This window comes from Vigna umbellata, chromosome 11 (assembly GCF_029865625.1).
Source record: "Vigna umbellata cultivar VRB3 chromosome 11, Vumbellata_1.0, whole genome shotgun sequence".
Taxonomy (NCBI): domain Eukaryota; kingdom Viridiplantae; phylum Streptophyta; class Magnoliopsida; order Fabales; family Fabaceae; genus Vigna; species Vigna umbellata.
This window is the reverse complement of record NC_142175.1, coordinates 21,821,363-21,840,537: the sequence shown is the minus strand read 5'-3', so window position 1 is coordinate 21,840,537 and position 19,175 is coordinate 21,821,363. Positions and strand designations below refer to the sequence as shown.

The window sequence follows — 19,175 nt, the reverse complement described above, 5'->3', positions numbered from 1 at the left end:
ATGGAAGAAAAGGGGCGGAATGCACGTGCTGATACACCGGAAGTGTCGTCGACAACGGAGCGCCATGAAATCACCATCATTATTAGCGGTGAAAGTGCATTTCTGTATGGAAATGTGTTGACTGAAGGTCCAGAAGACTGCGCTACTCCCTCGACTTCTGGTAGCAGCTACGATTGGGCTTCGCGGGAAGTAAGTGATTTCCGTAGCTTATTTAGAAGTAGAGTAGTACTAGAAGATTGGGTAGAGAATAGTTGCGTCTTGAGAACCTTAGGTTATAGATCTTGCGTCAAGTTGGTGGCTTGTCGTGAGAATGAAAGAGTTTTTAATGGAAGAGAGAATGCCACCAACGATTTTTTCTATTTCTATTCTTCGCCGTTCTATGATTTGTATATTAGGTTGCCCTTAACTAGTTTTCAGATGAAGGTTCTAAGAACCCTAAACGTTGCGCCAACCCAACTGCATCCCAATAGTTGGGGGTACATCCAGGCGTTCGCTGTTATTTGTCAGGCCTTGGCAATTAGGCCTACTGTGCCGCTGTTTTTGTGTTTTTTTAGATGTCGCCCTGTCGCTAGGAAGGGTTGGGTGTCTTTAATTTCTGAGCGGGGTGATGCCCTCCTAGAACTTTACTTGCAGTCGTACAAGGGCTTTAAGGATAAATTCTTTAAAGTGTCGATTCTCGACTCAGGGCGGGCGCTCTTTTTTTATGAGGATGGGAGCCCGGAATTTCCGTTGTATTGGACGCAGAATCCATTAAGATTCACCTCGTGGTCTGAGGATAAAATGACTATTGAAGAATTAGAAGCTTTGAGTGTGTTGATGGCATTGCCTCGCCCCTTTTCTTCCCGTCGACTCATAAATTGTCTCGAACACGATGATTTCGACTCGAGGGTGTTCGGTATGTTTCTCTTATTATTGTTTTTGTATATTACTTGATTGTTATTGACCGTGTTGGAGGAACTTGTATTTGCAGAGATAATGGGGAGAAAGGGACCAGTCCGCAATTGGTTCAAAGCCATCGACAATGGTAAGGCGGGTGCTGGACGTCCAGGCCCATCTTCAAGAACCACTCAAACTCTTCTACCTCCTCCTAGTGTGCGGTCGACTTCTACTGACAAAGTGGCAATCGTTGAGGAGCAGCCGCTGGTAAGGAAATGGAGAGGCAAGGCTGTCGACACCACAGGCGATGCGTCAAAGAGAATGAAGGAAGCTAAAGAGGAGACGAATCGTCCTCTTCCTAACAACGTGTGTGATTCATCCTTCAATCTGAGCGACAAAATTGAGTTCAACCTGGATGATTCTGAGAAGAAGGTGGTGAAGAGCATGACGGAGCAACAAATGGTTAATGCCATGTTGGAATTGGCGAGTCGAACAGCTATGGCTGCTTGGCACATGGCATAGGCCTCCGACAGGGGCGTGTTGAGGGTCGAGCTGGAGAAGGTGCGGACTCAACTGAAGGAGCTGGCAGACGTCCACTCTAATTGCGATCAGAGGCAAAAACAATCTGAGCAATTGTTGAATGAGACTCAAACACTGTTGATGAACATGCAGGCAGTTGGACAAGCAATGACGGGGGAACGGGATCAACTGCGTAGAGAAAGGGACGGTCTACTTCTTGCGGTTGCTGAGGAGCAAGAGATAAGAGAGGAGATGAGCGAAGCCATAGTGGTTGAACATACGAGAGGATTTAAAAAGGCTCTACGGCAGGTCACACATCTCCTCCAAGTGTTTACTGAGGGAGTAGCTTTTTATGTGAAGAAGGATGTGTACGAGGGTCAACTGATGCCCTTGGATGAGATCCCTGATGATGCTTTCATGGAGCCCGAAGAAGGTATCGACGGTGGAACAACTACTGCTGAGGAAACCAATGCTGAAGCTGCCGAAGGTACTGCGATCGGGTCACCAGAAATTGTAATAGATTAGGTGGTAGGATTTTGGGGTGGCCATGGACTCTTATTTGTTTGTTTGGAACTTTTGTTTTGTAGATATGATTACCTATGAAATAGATATTTGCTATCGTGTTGTTATCATTGTTGTGTGAACGGTAAAGTATCCTCATACTGGTGTGAGGTAGATGTTGGTAAGGTTTGTGAGCGAACGTTTAGATCAAATGTGTTGGGTGTTCTAGGCTGAACATCTACCAGTGAGTGTATCCCTTTGACGAATGTACCTGGGTGTTGGAGAGAGAACATCTACCAGAGGGAGTGTATCCCGATGTACCATGGTGTGGATGTTCTAAGGTGAACATTTATCAGGCCGAATGGTGGTCTTGGTCTTGATGTTCTAAGGTGAACATCGGCCAGAGGGAGTGTATCCTCATGCGTCGTGGTTTGGATGTTCTAGGGCGAACATTTATCATGCCGAACGGTTTTGTAAAATTTGACCCTGGGACTCGACATGTGAGAATGAAATAAATGAAGAATGGGAAAGATATTCTTTATTGTAAGCGACAAAAATAATGTGTTATGAACATGAAAAATAATAAACTTCAACTAAAATAATGTTTAAGGTGATTGGCGTTCCAAGTGTTGGGGACGGTTTGCCCATTGAGGAGTTCAAGGCGGTATGCCCCATTCATCAAGTCCTTAGTAATGCGGAACGGTCCTTCCCAGTTGGTTGCTAGTTTTCCGTGCGCTTGGTTTTTTCTCGCTTCTCCTCGTTTCCGCCACACAAGATCGCCATTTTTGAAGGTTCTAGGCTTGACTTTAGTGTTATAACGGTGGAAGAGTATTCTATTTTGGGCTACTGCATGAACGGTGGCGACCTCTCGCCGCTCGGGTAGCGTGTCGAGATTCATCTACAGTTGTTCATCATTAAGGGTCATGTTGGTGATGTTACGTCTTAGTGACGGCTCTCCGACCTCGACTGGGAGCATGGCATCGGTGCTGTATGTCAAATTGAATGGAGTGTCCCTGGTGGATCCGTGTGGGGTGCATCTGTACGCCCATAGGACTTCTGGTAGTTCTTCCACCCATAAACCTTTAGCCTCGCCAAGTCGTTTTTTCAATTCTGTGAGCAGAGCTTTGTTTGCGACTTCTGCTTGTCCATTAGTTTGTGGATGTTCTACCGAGCTGGTCACATGTTTAATCCCCGGGTTTCTGAGGAAATCCTCTAACTTTCTCTCAATGAACTGCCTACCGTTGTTTGTGATGATTTTTTGTGGTAGACCGAACCGACATATAAGGTGCCAGATGAATTTCTGTACTCGTTAGGCGCTGATTATGGACAATGGTTCGACTTCTATCCATTTAGTGAAGTAGTCGACCACCACCAGGAGGAATTTGTTCTGAGCTTTTGCGATCGGCAACGGTCCGACTATGTCTATTCCCCATTGGGCGAACGGCCATGGGGAGAGGATGTCATGCAATTCTTTAGAAGGGACGCGAAAGTCATAACCATGTGCTTGGCATGAGAGATATTTCTTGACAAATGTCTCACAATCTTGGTCGATCGTTGGCCAGTAATATCCTATGCGTAGTACGCGCGCTCTGAGCGTAGTATGCGCGCTCTGAGCGTACGTTTGCCTGAATGAAAGTCGTAGATCCCGGTGTGGAGCTCACGTAGGACGTAATCTGCTTCGTCCGCCGATATACACTTTAACAGGGGTGTGTTGTGGCCACGCCTGTATAGGTCGTCGCCTATGTATAGAAAACGCGCGATGCGTTTTGAGTCACTTGCAGTGACCTTTTCTCCTCGCTCCTGCTTCATCATCAAGTCTTGTATGTTCTGTCTCTAATCAGCTTCCTGTGTCGAGACATCGGTGGCAAAAGCTTCCACGACTAGGTGGTCGAGTGTCATCTTGATGATTGAAGATAATTGTGCTCTCTCCCTTGCGTGAGTTAATTTAGACAGGAGATATGCCCGTGCATTTTGCTCCCTAGGCACATGAATGATGCTAACATCGACAAAATCCTTGAGGAGGGTGCTTGCTTTGTGAAAGTAGCGCAGTAATTGATTGTCTTTAACTTGGTAGGTTTCATTCATATGCCTGACCACCAACTGTGAATCCATCCTGCACTCCAATCGAGTGACCGTCAATTCTTTGGCTAAGGTTAGACCAGCAATCAAAGCTTCATACTCTACTTGGTTGTTGCTGGCTTGAAATCAGAATGTGATGGCTTGCTCGACGACTAGACCATTTGGCCCTTCTAGAACAATACCAGCTCCCCCCCCCCTTTTTTGTCTGAGGATCCGTCCACGTTAAGGAGCCATTTTGGCTCTGAGTTGTCAGGTATGGGCGTCAGTTTAACCGTAAATTCTGCCAGGTGCTGACCCTTGATGGATCCCCGAGGTTCAAAATGGAGTCCAAACTCAGAAAGTTCCACTGACCATGACACCATCCTTCTTGCTAGGTCGGGTTTCCTGAGGATCTTGGCGACTGGGTGATTAGTCCGGACAACCACTTGATAACTCTGGATATACGGTCGAAGTCGACGTGAAGCTGTGAGCAGGGCCAAGGCTACCTTTTCGATTTGGGAGTACCGCTCCTCCGCCTCCTTTAGCGTTCGACTGAAAAAATATATCAGCTTAAGGGCGGGGGTCTCCTGTACCAAAGCGGCACTTACAACATGATGGGATGCTGCGATGTACAATTGTAAGTCGGATCCTACTACCGGTCGCGCCATGACTAGAGGGCTGGTGAGAATGTGTTTAACAGCGTTGAAGGCTTTTTCACACTCATCGTCCTAGTGTTGGGTGGTGCCCTTCTTCATGTTCTTCAGGATAGGCCTGATGTGTTCGGCCAATTTCGGAATGAAGCGTGATAACGCTGTCATTCGGCCAACCAGACGTTGTATCTCTTTCAGGTTTTTGGGGCTTCACATTTCTAGCATGGCTCTACACTTGTCTGGGTTGGCCTCGATTCCTCTGCATGTCAGCATGAAGCCCAAGAACTTCCCAGCCGGGACTCCAAAGGTACATTTAGAGGGGTTAAGTCGCATGTTGTATCGTCGTATCGGGAGGAAAACTTCTGCCAAATCCTCGAGATGCTGTTCCACAGATTGACTTCGGATGACCATGTCGTCTACATAGACATCCATGCATTTACCGATTTGATGGTGGAAGACTTTGTCCATAAGGCATTGGTAGGTGGCGCCCGCATTCTTCAGACCGAACGACATTACTTCATAACAGTAATTTGCGCGCTCAGTAATGAAAGCTGTTTTATTCTGATCGGGCTCGTACATGGGGATTTGGTTGTACCCCGAGTATTGATGGACAAATTTATGATCACCAAAATATGATGTCACAAACTTGTTGAACAATCGGCAAGTATGACCGAATCGTTTCAAGTAATAAACTCGGTAAGACCAAGTATCGTTCTCCCAAAGGACTCACGGCCTAGTTTAGTTATGTGATTTGTTGATTAGCTAAGACTTAATAACAAAATAATTGGAGTTTAATATGCAAGACAGAAAATAAACATGTATGCATGAGTTTTGATCAATGACAAAAGCAAAAGACAAGCACTTTCAATGAAATATATATATGAATATGTTGTTGGGGTCAATTTCATCTTATCCACTCTCATATATTTTAGGAATTCAACATTCAAATCATCATTGTTAATGCCACTCTCTAAATTACCTTGTCAAGAAGGCCTATCCCTAATTACGAGTTCATACGATTCCTAGCATTCCTAATAATTAGTTCTTTTAGCACAGGAGCTTAACGACAACCAATATAATATTGGGAGTAATTCCCCGGATCTAGACTTCCTCGTACGTTCCCGTATCGACAAAATCAATAATCATGCATTGAATGAGTTAAACAAAGCAAGCATTAAGCAAAGAGGAAAAACCCTAACTAATGATGAAAGAAAGCATAAATCTTAGATTAAGATGCAAGCACAAATTCCATATATGAGAGCTTCAAAAGATTACATTGATTCCGAGTCGAGTTCTTAAGTCGAGATATCCCCGAGTGTCGACTCTTTCCCCTGCGAAGCCTACAATCTGCTCGTTGAAAGGGGCTATCAGGTCTTCGGATAAGTCCATTTTTTGGAAGGTGGTCCAGTACAAGATATTGACCGAACTGCCTTGATCGATGAGCACTTTCCTGACATCGTAACGGGCTTTTTCGACCGTGATGACCATGGGATCATTGTGGTCAGGGTCGGGAGCGTGAAAATCTGCGTTAGTAAAAGTGATGCTGGGCATGGATCGAGGTTGTTGATCTACCATGTGCACCGTCTTTAAGTTTCTTAAATGTCGTTTCCAGGCAGAGGCTGATGCTCCTCCCCCTGAGAAGCCGCCGGATATTGTGTCGATTCGCCCTTGGACCGACCTCTCTCTCTCCGAGTGTCGGGGCTGGCTCCAGGATCGTCGTCTTCGTCGGTCGTCCCTGGGAGGTGATCGTTCGGGACTTCGCCGGGAGGTTTCCTTCCGGTTGGGAGTTGTTGCTCTGGTGGATGTTCTCTCCTTTATATATTTTTGGAGATATCCCGTGCGGATGAGTCTTTCTAACTCATCTTTCACTATGTTACATTCTTCGGTATCATGACCATGGTTCAGATGAAGACGACACGCCTTACTGCCATCAACATTCTTTGGAGTTGCCTTCCGCTGAACGGTGAGGAGTTCTGCGTGCAGCGCCTCTTCGAGCACCTTTGCCCTGGGTGCGTTGAGGGATGTATAACGATCGTATTTAGGTGTTCACCCCGACTCTTTTCGAGGAGGTCGATCAGTTTTATAGTCGTTGGACGACCGTTTCATGTCTTTCTTGGTACCACTGTTAGGACTTTCATGCTGTTGCTTTTTCCTGGAGTTTCTGAGGTCCTCAATGCGAATGAATTTTGCGATCGTTGCTTGGAGTTCTTCCATAGACTTCGGAGGATCGGCATACAACTGTTTCGCGAAATATCCCGACCTTAAACACGAGGGTAGATTGCTAATTATAAATGTGTGATTCACGTCTTTTACCCGTTTGGCCGTCTCGTTGTATCTTTGCATGAAAGCCTTCAAGGTTTCATCTTTCTCCTGTTTGGTGTTTACGAGCTCAGCAGGAGTCATCTTCGGTCTTCTGTTGGTAGCATACTGTTTTCGAAAGAGAGCTTTTACGGTGGCGAAGCAATCCACTGAATTTTGAGGAAGAGTGTGATACCACTCGAGTGCCTCATCTTTCAGGGACAACGGAAAAGCTCTACAAATAACGGGATCATTATCCGTGTAGAACGCCATGGCATCTATAAAATTGCGGAGATGGTTGTCGAGGTCTGCTGAGCCATCGTATCTTTCTAACGTTGGGGGGGGGGGCTTTTTCGGCATATGAGCTTGCATGATGGCTTCCGTAAATGGAAGCAAGTTGGTGAGCCATAGAGACATGGGCCCCTTCCTTCCTCCTCCGACAGGTTCGGATGGTCCTCCATGATGGCTTCCTTCATTATCGTCCTGTCGGTTGGAGGCCGATATCTGCAGCGGAGGACGCTGCGCCTTCAGCGCCGCAAGCTCCTCTGTTTGTTTGCGCTGAATTTCCTGCTGTTCTTGTATGGTTTGTGCCTGCGCTTCGATCTGTGCTTGCAGTTGCTTGATCAAATCTCGAGTGTTGTTGTCCTCCATAGCTTTTGTGGTCTTCTTTGGGATATCAAATCTCGGCCCAATGGTGGACGCCAAAATGTTTCAGTATAATAGTTGAGGCCGAGATGCGAATCTGATGAGTCACGTCCTCTCCTTCCAGCAATGTAGTTATCTTTACGTCTTCTTCCTGTACAGAACTCTTCAAGGAGAATGGAGTGGGTACCTACGAAGGCACTCCGACACTCAAGTAAGAAAAAGGGAATGATAGAACTTTTTTAGTTCAATAATAGAAGAAATAATATTTTCTCCTTTCTCCCTCTATCTCCAGAAAACATACCTTTTTTCCTTCTGGTTTTTCATATTTAACCTAACAGTAAGATAAACCATTTACCTAAAAATCCGGTTGATTGGAGAACTCAACTGCTTGGACTACACAACCGCTTGGACTACACAACCGCTTGGTCGTGCTTGATATTGGGTTAGTTGGTTCCGTGATTTACGACATCATGGCCAGATATTTCTAACCACTTATTCTTTAGTTTATCAGGATTAATTGATCCAGTTTGGCTAAAACTTGACCGAACGTCTGTTGACTCTTACCTTTGACTAGGTTGACGTGACTCTGTAAGCTAATGTTGGCCGTTTTGTTTAAGCAGCAGACGATCGCTAGATGACTGATGTTAGAAGCGACAATGACGAGCGTATGATATGATGATCGCTTTGTCTAGCAGGTTGACGATCATTCGGGAATGATCATATGACAACTCGTTATTGTGTGACTTGTTTATCCTTGGTGGTCGTCTGGGTTGCCAGTCGGTCGACTCAGATATCCTACCATACACTGTTATTATTATTTCCATCACTGTCAAGGAAGAAGAAGAAATGTTCTATCACTGTCATCGTTACATGGAGACTGTTGCAGAGGAAGAATAAGAAGAAAGAAAAAAATTCATCATATAAAAGAAAAATATTAAAACACGAAAAAATAGCTCGTTGCAAAAAAAAAATCGAAAATGTATTTTATAATTTGTCAATTTGGCTTCTCTTATGTTATTAGTCTTGGCTAAAAAAAACCCTCAATTGAAAGAACTAAAATATGCATAAAAAATTCTATGGACCATGATCATGGGTTTTCATTTTAGAAAAAAATATTTATTTTGAATAAAAAAATGTAATTAATTTTTAATTTGTTATAAATATAAGTTTTCTTTTAATTTGTCAAAGAATAAAAAAAAACTAAGACATTTTATACATTTTGGAAACTTTCTTTTCAAAATTTTATGATAGAAAGCTTTTTAAAGAATTTCATATCATTCAAATATATTAATGAAAACTTTATTTCAAAAATCCTATTAAAAAAATTTGAGAAGTACACAAACTAAAAGCTCTATTTGAATTTTCTCCAGTTTATGATATCACACGTTCGACTGTTTCTGCCCTCACCTTATCAAATTTCTTTCCCACTTCACCATTTTAGATTTTATTTTTTAAAATTTAATAAATTAATTTTAGAATTCTTTTTCGAAATAAGAGTGGTGAGTATCTTTCGAAAAATTGTTTCAAAATTGATTTAGTGAGTTTCGGAAAATAAATTCCAGAACGAGGACTTGCAAGGAAAAATTTGTTAAAATGCGTAACCGGTCCAACCGATTTTTATAACTATGCTTTTGAGTACAAACAAAACTGACGGCATCGATTAAATAAGTGAAGAAGACTTTATGTTTTCTAAATGAATGAAAAACAAAACATGAGTGCATCAAATTTAGCCTTTTATTCTCAACTATCTTAATTATTACAACAACTAACCTTGTCTACTTTTTGGTCTGTCAATTCACATATTAATTTGTGTAGGGAAAAGTTGTCCTCTAAAGCTACAAAAACCTAACCCCTCCTGCCGACCAAATCTCATCAAAACAAAAATTACAAAAATATTTTTTATATTAAATTACTTTTGTAAACATATATAAAAACACATACTCAAATACATTCATAACATTTATTACAAACTTTTTTCATGCACAGAAACCCTAAATTTGGCGTTCTCTCTATAACATTTAAACTAACTTGCATTTTAAAATAACAATGATAGAAGAAACAAAAGAGTCAAATAGAGGATTGAGAAGTCAAAGAGAGGACGAAGTTCTTAATATTTTGGCCCAAAGCGAGGGCCTTAGCTTCATCAAAGATCTCCACAGCGTGGTACCCGTCCTCAACGAAACGTTTCTCCACGCGCACCCCACGCGTCTCCAAAATCTTCGCCAACTCCTTCTGCTTGTCCACCAAAGGATCTCCACCGTATCCGTTGATGAAACACGCGGGCAGCCGTCCGATTTTGTCGCCGTGAACGGCCTCCGCGGCCGTCGGATTGCAGTACACGTGGTCGCGATCCGCGCCCTCTGGGAGCGAAAGGGACCACATGAGGTCGTTAGCGGGTAATGGCAAGATACGATCGTTCACTAGGCGGAGTTCAGAGTCGGAGCGCTGGGTCCCACTGAAATAGGGAGCGTTCATCACGATTCCGAGGATTTTGAGAGGGGAGAGATCGTGGTCGAGTGCACGGAGCGCTGCGAAGTAGGCGATGTTTCCCCCAGCGCTGCTTCCCATAAGGAAGCACTTGGAGAAGTCCACGTGGTCGCGGAGCCAGGGATGGGCCTGGGCTGGGTCACGGGCCTGGGAATGAGCCCAGAGCAGGGCGTCGTGGGCGTCGTCGTAGGCGGCCGGGAGGCGGTGTTCGGGGCTGAGGCGGTAGTCGAGGGAGGCAATGACGGCTGGGAGGGAGGCGGCGAGAGAGGAGCAGGATTGGTGGAAGATTGCGGAGGAGGGGTGGTAGAGGATGAATCCGCCGCCGTGGAAGTAGAGGATGAGGGGGAGTTTTTCGGCGGGCGGAGGGTGCGGGAGGAAGAGGCGGAGGGAGGTGTTGGCGGCGGCATTGAGAGGGATGTCGAGGGAAAGAGAGGATTGGGAAGTTGGGGGTATCGGGGTAGGAGGAACCGTGGGAACGACGTAGTTTCTGGTGAGGGAACCATCGGGGTTAAGTTTGATTTTGAGGAAGTCGAAAGGATCCATGGCGGATGAAGAAAAAGAAGGTGGTGGAGTTCGTGTTTCTGACATTCTTCACCAAAAAGTGTTTGTATGAAAAAGAAGATGAAGAAGAGTTTAATGGTGGTGCTGTGAATTGAAGTGAAACTCGTTATGGGCCATGCATACTTTTTACAACGTGCATTCATCGCATTCTTCTTTATAATAATCTTTAAAAAATATCAATAAAACGTAACGTCGTACAGCTATACATTTATTTATCGAACACCTTTTATGGTTTTGCATTTATGATTGTACAGTAAAACCTAACAATACAAATTCTATCACCTATTCTGGGACTACATAGACCATTATCCCTCTGCTATTTCACACAACAACGATGCTCCAAAATCTAAACATATCATTAATCTCGTACATGCCGTCATGCCATTGCTACAAAGCAACCCAAACAATTTTTATGAGGTTTCGGCACATAAGATCAAATCCACCTACTCATTTTACATTGTTTATCGTGTTCACATATATAATGTCTACAAATGTATTTAATAGATTATTTTATACTTTTTTTTATAGTTGTTAGGAGTCTTAGTAATTACTTTTGGAAAATATTTTATAATCTCTTCTTTATTGTATATCTCCTTGAATCTTTCATATTTATGTAAAATATTTACGTTAAAGATATGTTATGTCGCATATTTAAGAATATTGAAGAATGTAATCAAGTTTTTTCAAAATAAAAAATTGTATCATATAGTATTTTATTTTCTATCTTAAAAAATTGTATCTTAATATTTTGCAAGTATTGGAACATTCTAGAATGTGCTTCTTTTGAAGAAAAGTTTTTCCCACAAGCATAAACTTTTGATCCTAGATACAAAGACGAAGATAAGCTTGTTATAAATTTTGATTCACAACTATTTTGCATAGACTGAAATACACAATATTGAAATTTCATCGCACAAGTTTAAACAATTTATTATCACTCATAGATTTTCAATTGAATGTCATTCCAGTCACACTAACAATAATGAAAAATCATAAACTCATGAAAAGCCTCAATTCATAAACAAAAATGAAAAAAATAAACTTATCAAGATTTCACAAACAACACTTTCGATCCTAACAACAAACATAAAATCATAATTAGTTAGTATTCAGAACATCAACACATACAACTTTGTTACCGATATAACCTTCAAATGTTTTTTTTTCTCATAACTAGAGTTGATCCTCAACAAAAAATTATACATAAATATCGATTTTCCAATGTCGAAATACATCAATCACACACAACCTTTTTTTTTAAAAAACTTTGTTTGTCATATAAGAAATACTTGGACAACATTTGTTGAGAAGAATGCTTTATATATTTTCACAAAGTATATAAATGAAATATGTACACAATTTAGTTGAGAAATGAAACACAATTTTGTGTAAATAATGTGTGAATAATTTCGGAATTTCTTTTTTCTAAACTTATACCATATAACTGAAATTTGATCTATAATTGTTGTTGATTTGTTGAGTAACTTCATCCGAAAATTATAAACTTCTTATATTTATGGTGTATTATTTCTCCTTGATAGATGCTATTTAATATTTACTTATAGCTATTATGTTATCATATTTATCTTTGTTTACTTGGAGAATGTTTTCAATTTTTTTTAATTTTATTTAGCCTAAAAATAACAAAGACCCGATTTTTCTTAATAATTTTATGAAAGGTAACTTATTATAATAATGAGTTAGTAGTTGAATAAACTAGCTAGTACATGATTGATTCAATATATACATAAAAAAATAAATTAAAGAATCATATAACTCTTCTAATCTGATTGGCATATGTTTTACATTTGAGTTCTATTATTATTATAACATGATATATGAAATTATTATCAATTTTATATTTTCAATGCAAATATCAACTAATCACTATTTTAGTGGTTATATTTTTCATTTAACTTTAAAAAGAAGACAAGGAAAGGAGTTAAAACCTCGGCAACTTGGGCCATCAGTACCCACTCGTCATGTGCGGATTTTTCTTCATGAACTTTCATAATTTCTTTTTTATTTTTATGAATTATTTATTTTTAATATTCTCCAACATTTTAAATTACAAAAATATTTAAAATTTCTATAACTACTAAATAATTTTAATATAGTTTTAGCTGGTTATTTCATATTTTACCTTTGATTTCATAAATAAATATTATTTAGTAAATTAATTCTTTTTTCTATACTATTTTATTTTATTTTATGATTTTTCATTACTTAGACATTTAATAAAACTAAATTTAAAAACTATATATTTTATTTTTATTTTATAAAATAATATTATTTAAAATAATAATAATTTTATCTTAAAAAATTATAAAAAAGAAAATATATTTATATTGAATCATAAAATAAATATTTTTATTATTGAATATTTTTCATATTTTAGTATGTAAATTGAAGTTGATATTATCTAATAAATAATTTAATTAATCATAAATAATTTTAAGACATTCTTATGTGTGCCCTAACATTTAAAGATGTAGGCTTTTTGAAAGAAAAGATTGTCTTTCTCGTTCTTCATTGTTGAATTAAGATATGTCTTACTCTCATTCTTGTTCTTCTTGAACATGTAATGGTTGGAAGATGAAAAATACTAACGTGTCTTCTCATGGTGGTGGGATAAGGAAATTGGGTGTTAAAATCCATTTGTGATTACATTACATTTTTGAAAACTATTAGAACTCCTATGGATAAGGTAAAACAATTTTGAGGTGTTCTAAGTTCAAGGTAAGATTCATAAAAGCAAAATTCACTATTTTTTCGACTAGAGATAAGGCATGTAAAAAATAGGTCTAAATCTTGTCTAAATCATTAGTGGTGGTACATAATAAACATGGTGATGTGGATTTTTTTATGACATGGAATTTAAGGTAGTGATTGTTATTTATTGTGCATTATTTGTTATTGTCCCTTATTTCATTTTGAAATTTGTATAAGTTGTGGTCCCACATTTAAGTGTTTCGGTGGTAGGAATCGTAATTTATTTCCTATTTGCATGTTTTGGTTGTAGGGACTATAATTTGTTTATTATTTTATGGGCGTAATTTACAGTTGCAGAAATATATACGATAAAATGTCCGATGAATGCTTTGAAGAGGTGGTCTACCATAGTGAACACTTTGTTAGTGATGATAATAGGAAATTGCAATTCAATGGAGAAACAACATAGAAGTTATGTGACCAGATACATGAAATAATTTTGATATGTGGACTAATTTGATGGAGATTGTGAGTTATTGTCATTGTAACCTCTAGAGTATGTAAACGTAAAACTCATTGTTAGGTAACATTTTGAGTAAGTCCTGAAAATTAATATTTAAAATCTGATGTTCTAATAAGTTTTGTCAACATTTGTCTTTGTCATTTTTCCTCTATTTTCGAACAAATGATTCCCATCATTTTAGTCGTGAATTTATATTTTTACTAATTCAAACCTTAATGAGTTATCTCAATATTCAATATTTTTCTTGATTGATAATTGAGATTATCATTCTCAAACCCTTACCCTTCATTTGCTCCTCACTATATTAAGGTCTATACTGTGAGTGTGTAATTTACACTAGTGCAAAATAGGCTTTTTAAGTCTGTTATTTTGGGCTTTTTAATTCTGTTTTTTGACAGACTTAGATTCGACAGACTTAAAGTTTAAGTCTGTTGTTGACCAATAGACTTAAACTTTAAGTCTGTTATTGTTCAACAAACTTAGTTCTTTGTAAATAAATATGGTTGCGAATTTAGGTCTGTTATGACCATAACAAACTTAAATTTGATTATTTTTTTTATAATTATATTTGTTTAATCACGAAACCAAAACCTAAAATACAGAAAATTTTCCAGAACAAAATATATATTTCCAATCGTTCAATGCAAGTGCATAATAGAAAGTTCCAAAATCAAAACAAATAATAAGATGTCTAACTTAAAATTTATAGTCTAAACAAAGTCTAACTTAAACTCTTAAGTTTAAACATAGGTTAAACATAACTTAACAACACCTAATAAAAACCTAATCTTCACGTTGAAGGAGATAACTTGCCCATTGATGTGTTATTTCGGTCATGGCCTCCTTTAATATTGGTGATGGGTCATCGAACATCTAAAACAAACAATGTTATTATGTAGTGTAGTATCTAAAACCGTAGAGTTCATGCATTAGTTATAAGTGGTTACCGTTGTCCAGTTATCATAAACTCCTGCCTGAATGATAACTTTGATCCAATACATCACGTAGTACCCACATTCCCATGAGCTAATCTGTTTATTGCACTTTAATAAAATAAAGGAAAATTCATATTGTCAGATCTCATTAAGAATGCACCCAAAACCCATTTGAGTGGACGCCAAGTGTCAAGTAAAGGAAATCTGGAAATCAAAAAGTGGAAGGCAGGTGTGAGCCGTTCGTCTTTGACGGTAGAAGTAAAACTCAGTTTTAAAAAATCTACGCCACTCTTTGCATGCAACTATCTTCTTCAACCTTCTGAGTTTCCATTTTCTCCTCCTTCTCTCTAGATTTTTTCATCTTCTCTCTAAGAAACACTCATTTTCTCTTCTCCGATCACCACTCAGGCACCATTTCTACTCTTCCGACATCGAGAGCGTCTGTTTGAACCGATCAGTTTCAGATTCTGGATTGGTAAGTTCATCTCTCTCACCCGAGTGGTTTGTCTGTACATGAAAACTCAGTTTCGGTTACATAAGTTTCTTAAACCATTTCTGAACACCTTTTTGGTCTTTTCATTTGGTTAGTTTCGTAAATCACGAACGTAGTCTTCTAAGAAATTGGTGGTGAGCTATTCTGTTCAAGTTGTGAACGTTCGGTCACTGATGGACAAATTTGTAAGCACCAAAATATGATGTCACAAACTTGTTTCACAATCGGCAAGTATGACCGAATCGTTTCAAGTAATAAACTTGGTAAGACCAAGTATCGTTCTCCCAAAGGACTCACGGCCTAGTTTAGTTATGTGATTTGTTGATTAGCTAAGACTTAAGAAAACAATAATTGAAGTTTAATATGCAAAGACGAAAATTAAATATGTATGCATGAATTGATCAATGACAAAGACAAAAGATAAACACTTTCAAGGAAATATATGAATGAATATGTTGTTGGGGGTCAATTTCATCTCATCCACTCTCATATATTTTAGGAATTCAACATTCAAATCATCATTGTTAATGCCACTCTCTAATGTACCATTCTAGATGGCTTCTCCCTAATCAAATAGTTCATACAATTCCTAGCATTCCTAATGATTAGTTCATGAGTGCAGGAGCTTAAAGGCAACCAATATAATATTGTCAGTATAATATTGGGAGAAATTCCCCGGATCTAGATTTCCCCGTACGTGTCCGTATCAACAAAACCAATAATCATGCATTAGAATGAGTTAAACAATGCAAGCATTGAGCAAAGAGGAAAAACCCTAACTAATGATGAAAGAAAGCATATGTCTTAATTCAAAGATGTACTCAACAAATCCATATATGAGAGCTTCAAGAGATTACTTTGATTCCCCAACAAACATACAAGGTTTAGTTCACCATATTCATGGTGAACCTAGATGAATAACAATGAAAGTATGAAAGAATAAACCCAATAAAGGTGAAGAGGTAGCCTGAGCATCCAAGATCCTCCTTCAAAGGGGTGAAAGAGAGAGTGTTTGCCTCGTTTCTGCCAAAGATGCCTAACTATAGGACGTGCAAGCCCTTATATACTAATCTAGAGTTACAAAAGATTACAAAAGTCCAAGCCCAAAAAGTGCCGCTCAGCGGTATTTACCGCTCAGCGGTGATTGCGCGTCTTCTTTCTTCCCCTCAGCGGCCATTTTGCCCCTCAGCGGTTCCAACGTCACCTCTTGAGTGCCGCTCAGCGGTAGTTTGCCGCTGAGCGGTGCCTTCGACTTCTCCTTTTTGCACTCTTTCTTGTCTTTTCTAATGTCCTCTCTCTTATTCTTCACTTCTTTCACCAAATTCACCTCAAAACCTGCACAAAAACACTTAAATCAAGCATAAACCTGTCCAGCTCTCTTATTTCTGAAAATATAAACAAAAGGCATGATTTCAAGCTAGTTTCTAAGTCTAAAGGTTGCTTTTAGTATCAACTTTAAGCATGAAAATAACAGTTTTTCAACTGTTATCAGTCACGTTAGAGGTAAGGGAAGCTTATATAATTTAATTAATATTCTTGTTTGAACGTTGGTATGGTTGCATGATATGTTGTTTGGATTATTGGTTGAGTATGAAATATGTACGTGCTGCTTATTTGGAAGTGTGGATGGATGACTGATGCACGTTGTGAATTAAGCTGAGATAGAAATTGATATTCAAAATGTGGTAGTCTGAGTAAAAGTAATAGTATGGTCGAACGTTATTAGCGAGCGTTCGGTTCTTCTTGGGAGTACCTGGTCTTACCTGATTCCTCAAGCTTTAGGGGATAGTTTCTAAGAGTCCTTCTGTAATGCTATATAAGATTAGGTAAACTGTAACGAGAGTTCGTATTCAGTGTTCAGTTTTCCTTTAAGCGTTCGTCTATATTAGGTTCTCATATACAAGGAATTATGGTAATAACTAGCATGTTAAAATATTAGAATGAAAATATGAGTGATCAGCCTAAGTGTAGTTTTCCTTTATACTTCCTGAACAACTTTAATTAAAGTGTCATATACTACTCAAGGTCGTGGACGTTATCGTTCTTTTCATTCAGAATAAGTGATGGCTCACTTGTGTGTGTGTGTATATATATATATATATATATATATATATATATATATATTCCTTCATTTTCGGTGAGTTTATTAGCGCTCATTTCCGCTAAGCATTTGGTCTTGGACCAGAGCTCATACAATAGGGTTCGGTTTCTATAGGGCTCGGTCTTAAACCAAGCGTTGGGTCTTGTCTTCTTTAATCTATTATTACTGTGCTTAGAGTCAGAGTCTTCATTCAAACTAGATAACATTCGTTAATTAATAGTTTCTCATTAGTATTATTATTTAGTATAAATCAGTGTTGGTCTTTAAAAGGTGTTTAGCCTAGGGTCTTAGTACTCGGCCTATGCTTCGTAGCATCCGATTTGAACTCTTAGGAGTCTGTTTATTGAAGTAGATGAGTTACACTCAGTCTTGTTAGTTTTTAAGAAGCGTCATTCTACTCGTACTTGTGCTATGATAAGAGCGTATGATCTTATTTTCATTTGAAGGTATAGATGATTAAGTATGAGAAAAATTTAGATGTGATGTGTATGAAATATTTGGTTATGAACGAGTATTCCAGGGAGGAATATCTAAGATAGTGGTTATTGATTGGTAAAGTATGAATGTGGGTAAAACTTAGCTGGCGTTCATTCTAATTTCCATGATTACTCGTGCTCATGTAGAGAGGAGTAAGTCACGTGTGGGAATGACAGGAGGTCCTAGTCCTTATGGTTAATTTGGATGGAACGGACTAACCTCGGGTGACAACTGTTGAGGGTATCCCAGTTACTACATCATCCGGGTGCACGAACGTCGTAGCTACACAGGATTCATACAGTCCTGACAGTCAGAGTCTAGTGGTTGTTATTTGCATGCCTTGATGTATGAATGATGATTTGAGTGTTGTTGGTTTAGTTATGAATGTTGTATGATGTTATTGAAGAAATTAAATTACATAAGCTTACCCTTTTATCATTTTTGTCTTTGTTGTGCGTTCTGGTGTTGTCCTGTTGCAATGATCATCCGTGTGGATGTGAGCAGAAGTAGAAGAACTGCTTGAAGAAGTGTATGAAGATGCCACGGAAGTGAAGGTCGAACCTTGAGAGCGTTCGTTCTGGTGTAGTTTTACCTTTTGGTAGGACCGTTCGGCATAAATTACTTTGTACACTGTTCGGTCTAGTAGTAGTAGCCTTAGTTTTTAAACTCCATGTTATTGTGTAAGGTCGTTTGACCATAATTCGTATCTCGTTCTGTGTAGAACTGGTCTGTAGTATTGTTAACATGTGATGATTCTCTTATATGGTTTTATACTGTATTTTTGGGATGTTACACATATCATATAACTTGTAGACAAAATAATTAATTTAAGAATTCAATGATATCTAACCTTAGGATATATAATTTGAACTTGCTTTTGTCTGTTCCTTTGACATAAAATGTTTGTGCCACCCACAACTCTAGTTAAATTGATGACACATAAGTCATAATTGCTATGTACTTATTATATGAAATGAAAGTTGTATCATTACCCTTGTACTAAGTTCTTCAGTTCATTGTTAGGCTTCTTATGAAGAGAACAAAACAAGACAACTACACAATCTTCAGGAATCATCACTATTAGCTGCCAATGAGACCTACAATGAAGGTCAAATGATTATTTCAATAATTACCATACATTTGAAAAAGAAGAAGCTACGTTTGGTAAGACTAACCCTTCAATGTATGGAGCCAAGTAAACACGTCTTTGGGAGGTAGACATCCAAGTTTGCATGTATTGTTGTATGTTAACCTTTGTGTTCCTAGATTTTTGAATGGCTTGGGGCTCAAGAAATCTATATACATGTGATCGACTTTGCTCCCGACTTATTGTATCCAT

The 19,175-nt window shown here is 38.7% G+C and overlaps 4 protein-coding genes and 1 pseudogene across 4 annotated transcripts; 1 reads left to right on the top strand and 4 right to left on the bottom strand.

Annotated features, from left to right (window-relative positions):
- Positions 1-2,038, top strand: LOC148191179 (uncharacterized; annotated as a pseudogene).
- A 1,427-nt stretch (positions 2,039-3,465) lies between these two features.
- On the bottom strand, positions 3,466-4,622 carry LOC148191178 (uncharacterized). The gene is made up of 2 exons (XM_088101319.1): positions 4,158-4,622; positions 3,466-3,696 (listed from the first exon to the last, which is right to left on the bottom strand). The coding sequence occupies exons 1-2, from the start codon at positions 4,620-4,622 to the stop codon at positions 3,466-3,468; spliced, it is 696 nt and encodes a 231-aa protein (XP_087957445.1).
- A 1,245-nt stretch (positions 4,623-5,867) lies between these two features.
- LOC124825410 (uncharacterized) lies at positions 5,868-7,553 on the bottom strand. Its single transcript, XM_088101318.1, has 2 exons — positions 6,655-7,553; positions 5,868-6,609 (listed from the first exon to the last, which is right to left on the bottom strand). The coding sequence occupies exons 1-2, from the start codon at positions 7,551-7,553 to the stop codon at positions 5,868-5,870; spliced, it is 1,641 nt and encodes a 546-aa protein (XP_087957444.1).
- Positions 7,554-9,475: 1,922 nt separating this feature from the next.
- On the bottom strand, positions 9,476-11,039 carry LOC124822707 (putative carboxylesterase 8). Its single transcript, XM_047294744.2, has one exon. The coding sequence runs from the start codon at positions 10,620-10,622 to the stop codon at positions 9,615-9,617; it is 1,008 nt and encodes a 335-aa protein (XP_047150700.1). The 5' UTR covers positions 10,623-11,039; the 3' UTR covers positions 9,476-9,614.
- Positions 11,040-14,613: 3,574 nt separating this feature from the next.
- Positions 14,614-19,175, bottom strand: LOC148191177 (uncharacterized). The gene is made up of 5 exons (XM_088101317.1): positions 19,012-19,175; positions 18,829-18,933; positions 18,687-18,756; positions 14,778-14,873; positions 14,614-14,703 (listed from the first exon to the last, which is right to left on the bottom strand). The coding sequence occupies exons 1-5, from the start codon at positions 19,173-19,175 to the stop codon at positions 14,614-14,616; spliced, it is 525 nt and encodes a 174-aa protein (XP_087957443.1).